General features: G+C 41.1%; 1 protein-coding gene across 1 annotated transcript; it reads left to right on the top strand.

Annotated features, from left to right (window-relative positions):
- Nucleotides 1–4,429: 4,429 nt before the first annotated feature.
- On the top strand, nt 4,430–13,004 carry ptpmt1 (protein tyrosine phosphatase mitochondrial 1). Its single transcript, XM_034197544.1, has 4 exons — nt 4,430–4,735; nt 10,898–10,978; nt 11,160–11,351; nt 12,298–13,004. The coding sequence occupies exons 1-4, from the start codon at nt 4,589–4,591 to the stop codon at nt 12,424–12,426; spliced, it is 549 nt and encodes a 182-aa protein (XP_034053435.1). The 5' UTR covers nt 4,430–4,588; the 3' UTR covers nt 12,427–13,004.
- The last annotated feature ends 121 nt before the right edge of the window (nt 13,005–13,125 follow it).

Below are 13,125 nucleotides of genomic sequence, written 5' to 3'. Positions count from 1 at the left end.
GTGGCAAAGACAGTATAGTTGATCAAATGTGAGATTGTATATTGACATCACTATGTAGTATGTAACACTCACTTGGCTAGCGCTCCAACACATTGTTTGATAGGCAAAGGGGCGGGACAACTCTATGCGGTTAACAAATCACAAGAGAGCCGGCCAGCTAACCAATCAGTGCAGACTGAGCTCTGGTTTCAGACGGAGGGTGAAAAGAGGTGTTGCAACACAGGCAGTATGAGAAAAATAAATACCTTTTTGACAGGTCAACGTCACAGAAAAGGCACACAATACAAATATGAACCTGAAAATGAGCATAATAGGGCCCTTTTAATTTTTCACATATGTATTGGTAGATTACCCTGATGAAAGTCTAATGATTACCCATTGTACAGGGATAAGCCTGGTATGCAAATATCTCTCTAAGGCACCTTAATGCAATATTTAAAAAGTAACAGCTGACTTCAAACTCAGTCATCAGAAAGGTTACAACAAATTAAAGCCTGCCACTGACTAGGTAATAACTCTCTGGTTTTCTTCTGAGGTTAGTTTACAGTACATCGGTCATGTTGATGTTAACTGAAAAATATTCAGGCTTAAATGTAAATCTAGTTTGTCTTGTTAAATCCAATCAGTGTTGATTACATTTACTGGAACAGTTGACGTCAGCTGATGTTATCTGTAACCAGACCTGTGGCTCCTGTTGTAAGTCGCTAAACCAGCTGCCAGACCTGCCCATGTTAGCCTTTAATACACAATGTAATGTAACATACCAGGCATTCTTTCACTGGTCTGTTTAAAGAAAAGGCTAAAAATAGTGAGGATATCTTTCCAGATTTCAATGTTCACAGCGACTGCCTCATTATTTAAACATATTTTGCTAGCATAGAGATTCCATGAAATAATGTGTAACATATTTCTTAGATGAAAGTTATGCGAAAGGCTCATAGAAATATTGTTGATATATTGTGCAGATGTGGCACTTGACCTCAAAATATTACAAGTGAACATTATGACAAGTTCAGTCTTATGAAGCAAGTTGCTGCTGAAGACTACATTTGGGGGGAAATAAGCAATACCAAAACTCTAAGTGGACTGAGAATGAATCAGCAAACATTTGTATGCTATATGAATAAAGCAAAAAGTGACAGTAAAACTGAACACCCTTTTATTATCCTCTTCTCGTCTTATGTCCTTATTATTCTTTTTTGTATTTATTATAAACAGTATTGCTTTTACATTTTTAATCAATGATTTTATCACTGAGCACAACCTCGATTTTATGTTTTTAACTTAAACTTGGATTGAACAAAATAACAGTGCAGCTGTTCTTATCGAATCAACACCTCCCAACTTTGGTTTTATGAGTCAGGAAAGAATGCATAAGAAAGGAGGTGGAGTTGCTATTTTGTTCAATGATTCCCTTCAATGCAGGAAGACATCTTATGGGAACTTTGCTTCTTTTGAATATGTGGCCCTTCAGCTGAAATGCTCCTCGAGCTCAGTTCCTAAATATCTATAGACCACCCAAATACTGTGCAAGCTTTTTTGATGACTTTACTGAACTGCTGTCTATAGTGTGTATTGACTTTGACCGTCTAGTCATTGTTGGTGATTTTAACATCCATGTTGATAACCCCCAGGACAGAGGGGCTAAAGAACTGTTTTGTGTTCTTGATAGCTATGGACTGACTCAGCATGTGACGGAGCCCACACACAATAAGGGGCACACTCTGGACTTAATTATCTCAAAGGGTCTGAATATCTCAAAGGTTGTGGTGACTGATGTTGTACTCTCTGATCATTCCTGTGTTTTCTTTGAGAGCTCTATTTCTGTTCACAAAAATGTTCAAAAAGAGGTAACCACGAAGCGATATTTAACTGAATGTTTCTTCCACACTTGCCCCTGCTAACATCTCAGTAAATGAGCTAGTAGATCATTTTAATTCAAAAATGTTAAATGTTATAGATGCCATTGCTCCAACTAAGGTAAAGGAAGTGTCTGGCAAGAAAATATCTCCATGGAGAAAGGCCATGACCGTGAGAGCAGAAAAAAGAGAGTGTCGAAAAGCTGAACGTAGGTGGCGAAAAACAAATCTCCAGATTCACTTTGAAATCTATAAAGAGAGACTTGGCCTTTATAATTTGGAATTGAAAAACGCACGACAGTCTTTCTTCTCTGACATCATTACCAAAAACAATGCACGTGCCTTGTTTGCTACCGTCAACAGACTAACTAACCCCCCAGTGTCAGTAGCCTCTGAATTTCTATCCACCAGGGTGTGCAATGATTTTGCCTCCTTCTTCACTGACAAAATTCAGACAAGCAGTCAGTGCCTCTGCATCAGGTACAGCAAATGTGTTGTCCCTGTGTCCACTTAAAATCAATTTAAACACCATGACACAATTCCATCAGATTAATGATAAAACCCTAGAGGACATTATACAACTTCTGAAATCCTCCTCCTGCTGCCTTGATATTATTCCAACAGGGTTTTTAAAAAATGTTTTTCATTGCATGGCCTCAGATCTACTTCATATAGTAAACAAGTCTCTTCACTCAGGTGTTTTTCCACAGGCCCTGAAAACTTCAGTCATTAAACCGCTCTTAAAAAATAGATGCTTCAGTAATGAACAACTACAGGCCCATATCAAACCTGCCATCTCTAGGTAAAATCATTGAAAAAGTTGTTTTTCAACAGTTGAGTAATTACTTGCATTTAAATAACTGTTTCGATGTGTTCCAGTCAGGCTTTCGACCAAACCACAGCACTGAGACTGCTCTTGTAAAGACACAGTCAGTGGCAGAACTTCAGTGTTAGTATTATTAGATCTCAGTGCTGCGTTTGATACTGTTGACCACAACATATTACTAGACCGACTAGAAACTGGGTGGGACTTTCGGAAACTGTTCTAAATGTGTTTGAATCCTACTTAAAGGATAGAAAAAACGTTGTTTCTATAGGTAAATACACATCTGAGTTGACAAATATGACATGTGGGGTACCTCAAGGCTCCATCTTGGGGCCTCTTCTCTTTAACATCTACATGCTACCACTGGCTCAGATAATGAAGAACAACAAAATAAATTACCATAGCTATGCGGATGACACCCAGATTTATAATAACCATTTCACCAGGAGACTATTCTCCAATTCAAACACTGAGCAAGTGCATTGAACAAATCAATGACTGGATGTGTCAGAGCTTTCTCAAATTAAACAAAGATAAAACTGAGGTAATGGTTTTTGGAGCCAAGGCAGAATGTATAAAAGTTAGCGCTGAGCTTCAGTCTGCAATGTTCAAAACAACAGATAAAGCCAGAAATCTAGATGTAGTCATGGACTCTGACCTGAGTTTCAGCAGTAACATTAAAACAGTTACTAAATCAGCCTACTATCACCTAAGAACATAGGATTAAAAGATTAATGTCACAGCAGGATTTGGAAAAACTTGTCCATGCTTTTATCTTCAGTAGACTGGACTACTGTAATGGTGTCTTCACAGGTCTCACTAAAAAATCTGGAGGTGGAGTGAGGTTGAGCGATGGAGAGAAAGGGACAGAGAGAGAGAGAGAGAGAGAGAGAGAGAGAGAGAGAGAGAGAGAGAGAGAGAGAGAGAGAGAGAGAGAGAGAGAGAGAGAGAGAGAGAGAGAGAGAGAGAGAGAGAGAGAGAGAGAGAGAGAGAGAGGCAGAGAGCGTGTGCAGCGGCCTTGCTAGCTCGTTGGTAACGTAACTGATTTCTTCTAATGTGCCTGCATCTGGTTGCCATATTCCTTTCATGAACCACTTCCTGATATCCATTGTTGCAGATAAATATAAATGATAATAGCCAAACTAACCTAGCAAGAGTAAACTGACATCTCACTCAAAAACCCACACGACTCAACCCAGCGAAAAACCAGTATCGCGCGCAGCCTTTCATTCAGAATTTCATAGCAAAATAAAAAAATGATATTAAACTAATCTTTCAACATAGTTTAAAACAAAAATAAATATTAGGACAAAGCCCTACAAATAACAACAATAAACATAATAATAAAACAGACTTTTCTTTTTGCTGCTGCTTTTAATTGAACTATTCACATCTTAAACTGCACTGTAACTTTTATCCATGTATTTTTTCTTTTAATGTTTCTTTTATTATCTTTTTGTTTTTAAATGCCATTTTCTTAATGTCTTCATTTTTTGTAAATGACTTTGAATTGTGTTGAAAGGTGCTATATAAATAAACTTGCCTTGCCTTGCCTTCTGGGTTTGTTGTATTTTCTTCTGAATATGTGCTGCTTTTGTCTTGTCTGTTGTGAACTTGTTTGTGATTTTCCTTTATGAATTGAGTGATTATTTAAAAAGTAATTGTAATACGATCAAATGATACAGACTTCTTATATTTTGTAGAGGTCACGGATTTTATTTTGAAGGATTTTGCGCCGGAAGTCCTCTGTCGGGGAGGAACTGTTCCTACAGGAAGGCAGGCATGTCTGACAGCAGGTCATACTGCTTTCACACACACACTACGAACGTTGACAGTGTGTATTAATGACAAGCTGACCAGCTTTGCTCAGTTTTTGCTTTATTTATTAAACTAAAGTGCAGTCATGTCGGGAGCGTTAGCCAGGCTGCTCTTCTACCCGACGTTAGCCTACAATGTTGCCATGGAGAAGGTGACGTCCAGACGGTGGTTTGACCGGGTGGACGAGACCGTGGTCCTCGGGGCGCTGCCGTTCAGATCCATCACCAAACAGGTCTCACAACTCACACATCACTAATAATGTCCTCTACATGTCTGCCTGTCTTTTTATTAGTCATTACAGTGGAGGAATAAGCACCCAGCGTATTTACTAATCCCACCTGTGAAAATACTCTACTACAGGTGAAAGTGCTCCATTCAAAACATGTTTCTGCTGCAGTAATGTTGCATTTACTGCTGTAGTTTACTCTAAGCCAGGGGTGTCCAAACCTTTTTTACTAAGCGCCACATACAGACAAATATACGAAGGCCTACTCACTAGAGATGAGGTATATTGCCTAGCACAATCAATCAAATGTAGGTAAATTATGCTTGAAACTTATATATCCTTTAATTAAAAAACAGTCTACATCACAGCTTTCCATAGGGTTTAAAAGTTCAATTAATTTTGTTACAAAAAGTGTTGGCAGCTCATTCATTAAAACAGAAGCCTCAGATTACTTAATAAGGGGAAATATGAAGGTATATTTCAAGCTTGTTATGCAAATAAGTTATTTATTTGAAAATGTGGCTTATTAACACACAAAGACTGTAATATATTTGTGTATATATTTATGAAGAAGTTTCATGTGTGGGCCCTTTCCATTATCCTTTGAGAATTTGCTGCTGGCCAATACAAAATGGACCACGGAACGCCCTCGGGCCTTAGTTTGGACCCCCCAGATCTAAACCAACGCATCTCATTCTATTACCACATTGTATGTTTGTAGTTTTGTCAGTCCTGTGCAAACCACGTATCTCTACAAAGTCAACTTTTAATGAGCTTATAATAACCTATGCATTTTCCATCTGATCCAAGAGGCTATTATAATACTTTATCAGGATTAAAATAAGGAACATTTTCTTACAATTCACTCTTAAGACATCAAACACACAAAATCCACACATTTGGAGATGCATGGTTTTCACTGAAGAGGAAGGGGTTGAAAAGCTGTAATCTGAAAAGTAACTAAATCTATCAGACAAATATGGAGACTAATGTACAAGTCTACCTCTGACTCTAAGATGTAGTGTAGTTTCTAAATATTCAAGTCAAGTACACGAAGGGAATTCTTAAGATCAGTACTTGAGTAAATGTACTCGGTTACATTCCACCACTGGTCTTTTCAAAGACCCAAACTACATTTCTCAGAAAGTTGAACGGTTTCATGCTGTGCGCTGATGACTTCAACTGCTGCCCTAATCTTCTGGAATTTGCTTCTAATGTAATTGCATCTTAATTTCATTATTTCATTAGTCCCATCAGAGAAGTATGTCGGGGTATAACTTGCTTTGGTTTCTAAGAAATGTCTGTTTGTGTATTTATTTGCTGTTAAATAAAGACACAGAAAATAGTCCTCCAGCCTTCAGAATATGCATGCAGTTATTCAGCTTTAATTCTTTTTTCTTTTAAAGTGTAAAAATAAAAACCTCAAAATGAACATCAGTTGTTTGATTTGAATAATTAAATAAATGAATCACATCACACAAGTAAAAAAAAGCATATTACATTACATTACATTGCATTTAGCTGACGCTTTTATCCAAAGCGACTTACAATAAGTACATTCGACCAGGAAGACACAACCTTGAAGAAAACAGAATCATATAAGTACATCAGGTTTCATAGAACCAAACATTTCAAGTGCTACTCAACTGGCTTTAGGTAAGCCAGTCCTTTATTAGTATAAAAGTGCTTCGTTAATAGTTCTAACGCTCGAAGTGGAGTCGAAAGAGATGAGTTTTCAGTTTGCGCCGGAAGATGTGCAAGCTATCTGCCGTCCTGATGTCAATGGGGAGCTCATTCCACCATCTTGGAGCCAGGACAGCAAACCCACGTGTTTTCGCCGATGGGAACTTGGGTCCCCCTCGCAGCGAGGGCGCAACGAGTAGTTTGGCTGATGCAGAGCGTAGTGCACGCGCTGGGGTGTACGGTTTAACCATGTCCTGGATGTAGGAAGGGCCAGATCCATTCGCAGCATGGTAAGCAAGTACCAGTGTCTTGAAGTGGATTCTAGCAGTTACCGGAAGCCAGTGAAGGGAGCGGAGGAGCGGAGTGGTGTGGGAGAATTTAGGAAGGTTGAAGACCAGACGAGCCGCTGCATTCTGGATGAGCTGCAGAGGTCGGATGGCACATGCAGGTAGACCAGCCAGGAGGGAGTTGCAGTAGTCTAGGCGTGAGATGACGAGAGCCTGGACCAGAACCTGAGTCGCTTTCTGAGTCAGCTGGGGACGTATCTTCCTGATGTTGTAAAGCGTGTATCTGCAGCAACGGGTTGTAGCAGCGATGTTTGCAGTGAAGGACAGGCTGTTATCTAGGGTCACACCCAGATTCCTTGCAGTCTGAGTCGGGGAAACAACTGTGGTGCCGATGTTGATTGTCAGGTCAAGAGTTGGACAATCTTTTCCCGGGAGGAAGAGCAGCTCAGTCTTGTCAAGGTTGAGCTTGAGGTGGTGAGCAGACATCCACTGAGAGATGTCAGCTAGACAAGCAGAGATGCGTGCGACGACCTGGGTCTCTGAGCGGGGAAAGGACAGAATTAATTGGGTGTCGTCAGCGTAGCAGTGGTAAGAAAAACCATGCGGGCTAATGACTGATCCGAGCGAGTTTGTGTACAGGGAGAAGAGGAGGGGACCAAGAACAGAGCCCTGAGGGATCCCCGTAGTTAATTGACAAGGGTCGAACTCAGACCCTCTCCAAGTCACCCTGTAGGTACGGTCTTTCAGGTATGAGGTGAGGAGGGAAAGTGCAGAGCCTGAAACTCCAAGTTTTTGGAGAGTGCGAAGGAGGATCTGATGATTCACCGTGTCGAATGCAGCAGACAGGTCCAACAGGATGATGACAGAGGAGAGGGATGCAGTTTTGGCAGTGTGCAGTTCCTCAGAGACAGCAATGAGAGCAGTTTCTGTGGAGTGACCTGCCTTGAAACCAGACTGGTGCGGATCCAGAAGGTTGTTCTGATTGAGATAACAGGAGAGTTGTTTAAAGACAGCGCGTTCAAGTGATTTAGACAGGAACGGGAGGAGAGAGACAGGCCTGTAGTTTATAACATCAGACGGGTTGAGAGTGGGTTTCTTTAGGAGAGGGTTTACTCTTGCCTCCTTGAGACTGTTTGGAAAGTGACCAGAAGTTAGAGAAGTGTTGATGAAATGGGTGAGAAACGGTAGAATATCAGGAGCGATAGTCTGAAGGAGGTTTGAAGGGATAGGGTCCAGAGGACAGGTGGTAGGGCGGGCAGAGGTAATGAGGGTAAGAACCTCACTTGGAGAGAGAGGGGAAAAGGAGGTAAGTGTGTTGGTGGAAGGAGGGTCTGGTGACCCAGCGGTGAGTAAAGGTGAGTCAGAAAAAGAAGAGCGAATATCATCAACCTTTTTTTCAAAGTGGGTAACAAAGTCGCTTGACAGAAGTGAGGAGGGGGGAGGAGCTTTTGGAGGGTCCAAGAGGGTGGAGAAGATGGAAAATAGTTTTTTAGGATTGGAATAGGAAGATTGGATCTTATCTTGAAAGAAAGTGCTTTTTGCCTGAGAGATCGAAGCAGAGAAAGAGGAGAGGAGAGCTTGATAGGTTAGGAGGTCGTCACGGTGTTTGGATTTCCACCATTTCCGCTCTGCTGCCCTAAGGACGGTTCTATTAGCACGCAGTGCATCATTTAGCCAGGGAGCAGGAGGGGACTGACGAGCCTGCCGAGATGTGAGAGGACAGAGCGAGTCCAGAGTGGATGAGAGAGTAGAGAGGAGAGTTTCTGCAGCAGAGTTTGGAGGCAGTAGTTGGAACGAATCAGAGGAAGGGAGGGCTGAGAGCACCGACGAGGCAAAGGTAGAGGGGGAGAGGGAGCGAAGGTTACGGCTGACAAGTGTAGGATGGGAAGAGATTAGTTTGTTATGTTTGGAAAGGGATAGAGAGAATGAAATGAAGAAGTGATCGGATGTGTGGAGCGGGTTTACAGAGAGGTTAGAAGTAGCGCAGTTCCTTGAGAATATGAGATCAAGGACATTGCCAGCTTTATGAGTCGGTGGGGACGGAGACAGTGAGAAAGCAAAGGCGGTTAACAGAGATGTTAGTTCGTCTATCTTCCCCATCTGGAGGTTGAAGTCTCCGAGAAGTACAGCGGGAGGGCCAGTTTCAGGGATGTGTGAGAGGAGATGATCTAATTCCTCCAAGAAGTCCCCCAAGGCGCCTGGCGGACGGTAGAGAACAACAATGGTTAACTGTATAGGATGGGTTACTGTGACGGCATGGAACTCAAAGGTGGAAGGAGTGAAGTTAGGTAGCTTGAAGAGGGAAAAGCTCCATTTGGGAGAGAGCAGGAGACCAGTGCCACCTCCTCTGCCAGTGGGTCTGGGTGTATGGGAGAAGGAATATGCAGTGGAGAGAGCTGCTGGGGTGGATGTGTTGGATGGAGTAATCCAGGTCTCAGTGAGAGCAAGGAAATCCAGAGACTGCAGGGAGGCGTAGCCAGAGATGAAGTCAGCCTTAGGAACAGCTGACTGGCAGTTCCACAGGCCACCTGAAACTAGATGTTGGATCTCAGTGGAGCACGTGGGATAGACGAGAGCAGGCCGGTTATATCGATTACGAGATACACGGGGCCAGTGATAATTGCGAGAAGACACATGAACAGGAATGGAGAAAATACACATGATTATAGCATGAGGGGCTAAACAACAAAATAAAAACACCAACGATACTTAGCTCAATCAAAGTAGGATTTGCGTCCTCTTTGCCTCCCTCGTGACTCCCGTAGGACTCTAATGTCTTTGTCAGTCTTACTCCCGTAGGACTCTAATGTCTTTGTCAGTCTTCGGCTGTCTGACGCTCCAGGAAAGAGCTACCCAAAAATGGACACCTGATTGCTCAGTTCTCACAGCTGTAGGGCCACAGCCCTCTAATTAGTTAACTATCTACAGCTGATGGGTGACAATAGACTGGCCCTGCCTATATTAATAATGCAGGCTTGAGTGCTGAGACCTGTGAAGCAGGTTTCGCCTGAGCAGATCTGAGATTTAAAATCTCTCAAAAGCGATTTAGCCGTTTAAGCTACAGTAACAATTATACAGAGTCGAATAAATGAAACCGAGAAGTCTAATTAAACAAGAATATAACTTACAGTGGTTGCTGCGTCAATAGGTAATGTCGTCACCGGGTCCAGATGCACACATCTATACGCATATACATTGTAATTGCTTAATGCTAATACAAATGACCACCAGTCCAATTTTGAGCAGAAAATAACAACATTTGAATTAAAAAAGATGATGATAAAAATATATTTAGCCCTAAATACAAAATGGTAGGTCAGAGAATGTAGGAATCAGGAAAGATCATAGTGATATATTTATGTTTTATTTCCGGCTATATTTGAAAGTATTGTTAGAGCACTTAAAATCAGTTGCTGTTGGCATCAATGGACAAATCCTCCTCTATGCTCTTACAGATCTTTAACGCATGGTATTTCTCCCAGTGAGTGAGCGCCCTACAGTAGGTTATATTAAGTCATACAAAGCACAAACAATAGTACTAATAAAGACACAAAACATATGCCCGTATCAGGTGCCCCTCATACAGGAAGGATAGCTAATCACTTACATGCCATGGAATTACAATTATGTGATCTAATGATGCCGTGTCTCGTGAATCATATCAAAAAGCCCCCCAGATATCCAAACACACATGTCGCTTAAAGTTAACAAAACTATGACGGTGGGATATAGCCGGAGATATATGAGGGAAATTGTTCATTTATGGCCTCATAGGTAAGAAGGGGGATTTTTAACTGTTATGTGAACCGGTAACCGATGCAGACATCAGTTGGGGAACCTTTGTTGTTTTTGGAATTAGCATTATACTAGTCTTCTTTAGAAATTAAGAATGCATGTATGAGGATTCTAAGTTCTTTACTTTTATAAAATGTGTGCAATTGTACAAATGGGGAATAATGCAGTACATGTTGTGTACTTTGTGTGTTCTTGTCATTTATATGTAATCCATTTGGTCAGTGTTTGTAAATTATTGTTTTGTCTTATAAAGTTATAGGTACTTGTCTTTCAGTCTGTGGATGACTCTACAGTCTACGTTACAATTCTAATTCTATAGTTAGTCGTTATTTAAGTCAATCCTCTACTGTTATGTTTTCATTTACGTTGCTGAGATTGATGGATTCTATTTTTCGTGTTGCAGCTGGTAGAAACAGAGAATGTCCGAGGAGTTATCACCATGAATGAGGAGTATGAGACTAAATATTTCTGCAACTCAGCTGAGGTGAGTCCACTTGTACTTATATTTATCTTTGAATATTCAGCAGGCAAACATCATGTATGAGTTCAAAATGTAATCCAGCCACAAAGGTTGATATCTAACAGTGTAAGGAGCATTGAGGTTGTCTTCTTCCTTTCCGCATCGCATTGATCTATGAATGTTTAATTTGATGTGTCTGATGCAGGAGTGGCAGTCAGCAGGGGTGGAGCAGCTGAGGTTGAGTACGGTTGACCTCACCGGCGTCCCCAGCCTGGAGAACCTGTGTCAGGGCGTGGAGTTCACCCTGAAGCACCGGGAGCAGGGCAGCAGCGTGTACGTCCACTGCAAGGCCGGACGCTCGCGCAGCGCCACCATGGCTGCTGCCTACCTCATCCGGGTCAGTACTGAACACAGTCCTCAGGTTTTACTCTGACCTCCAAATGCCTTGTTGCACAGAATTTGGATTTTTAGTTTTGTCTTTAGTTTTCTTGTATCTCACATGTATGTGTCTTGAGAATGTATTTGTGGTGCTGTTGTATTTGAAAGCATTTAAGTTGGGAAACAACTTGTAATTGTAATTTAGAACAGTAATTGACCATAGTATTAATTATGTATTCCTCATTTATCCAGGTAATCTCATACAGTAGGTTACAACAGGTTAACGATGTAACATTTGACTTTCTTTAATTAAAGAGACAGGTTATCCACCCAAAAAAATTAACTAACCCAAAACACCCTAACCCTCTAAAAAATCATGCTATTTATCAATCTAAATTGTTTTGGTGAGATTGACGAGTGTTGGAGATATTGGCCATAGAGTTGTTCCCGAAATTATTTCACTATATGGAGCTCAGCTAGTGTTGCTCAAAGCGAAAACAAAAAAGCCTTTTAAAAATGTAAATCCAGAATTCATGAACCGGTTTCTCAAGAAAATCCACAGACCTTGTTGTGATCAGTTTCATGTCGGAACTACTCCCTTTGTACCGTATCACCACAAAGAAGGAAGTGAGCATGTATGAGAAGCTTTTGACAGCAAGATGTTAAAATGATCCTCGGTTGAGCTCTAACTTTAGCTAGCTTAGGAGAACTTCAGAAGCCTCTTGTCTTGTAGCGTAGGGACAGATCATTTTTCTTGCCGCTTTGAGCACCACAGGCACAGTACCTTGAAGTTCCAGTGTCTGCAATTTGGACATTGCACTAGTTCATATATTATTAGATACAATTTGGATTGATTGTACAGCCCTAATACTACTCTGAAACTAATTCTATGAAACTTGGTCCAGGCTGTCTGTTCACAGAGTAATACATATCTTGATTCTGACATTGCACTTTTCTGCTGACAGTTACACTGCTGTACTCCAGAGGAAGCGTGTCAGAAGCTGGCGTCTGTCCGTCCGCACATCCTGGTGCGCTCCGCTCAGCTGGAGGTGCTGATGAAATATTACCAACAGGTGTGTGAACAGTCCAGCTGAGAGGACAGGGCGCAGGTTGGACCTCATCCTACAGCTGCTGGAACACTGGACTCTGAGCTTTGGACAATCCTCCGAATCTATACCCACTGAAGAAATGTATTGCCTTTACATGAGCTTTTACTGGGAAATTATGAAGTAACACATTAACAATGTACACAATACATCAGTAAGCAGAAAACTGTTTTTTTTACAAGAAATATAAAGCGATTTATTTTTGTATAGCCTTTAATTACATAATGACTACCTGGTTTCTTGCCTCTAGCTAAAACATATATACATTTTCATATGGTGAATTTATGAAGCTTAGAATTATGTTAAAAGAACAATTAACATTACCTTTAAAATATCTGAGCCGCCTCCTGTTACAGAAACAAATATTTTCAAATTCCTAAAACAAGCCAACAATAGAATATTGTTAGACTGTGACTGTAATAGGCTTGATTGAGTTGTGTGCGTTATGCATGTTGTAGCCAGTGGCAGCTTTTACTTTGTTTACTGGAACATGTTTTCTTTCAATGTATCATATCTTCCGAATACTGACAGTGATGTTAAATAAAGTATTTGTGAGATGAAACAGTCCCAGTGTGATTGATGGTCTTTTATTTTCAGCATCCAGGTTTTACTGATATACATGCATGAAAGACGCTGCTGTAATGAAGGGTAAGTGCACCAACGATTGAACGGAACGGGAACTAAATA

This window comes from Gymnodraco acuticeps, unplaced genomic scaffold (genome assembly GCF_902827175.1).
Source record: "Gymnodraco acuticeps unplaced genomic scaffold, fGymAcu1.1, whole genome shotgun sequence".
Lineage (NCBI taxonomy): Eukaryota > Metazoa > Chordata > Actinopteri > Perciformes > Bathydraconidae > Gymnodraco > Gymnodraco acuticeps.
Note: the sequence above shows the minus strand (reverse complement) of the source record. Positions and strands in the feature narration are given on the sequence as shown.

Coding starts and splice junctions, on each gene's coding strand:
- ptpmt1 (XM_034197544.1), top strand. CDS start 4,589: ATGTCGGGAGCGTTAGCCAGGCTGCTCTTCTACCCGACGTTAGCCTAC. Junction 4,736..10,897: donor TCAGATCCATCACCAAACAG/GTCTCACAACTC, acceptor TTCGTGTTGCAG/CTGGTAGAAACAGAGAATGT. Junction 11,352..12,297: donor CTGCTGCCTACCTCATCCGG/GTCAGTACTGAA, acceptor TTCTGCTGACAG/TTACACTGCTGTACTCCAGA.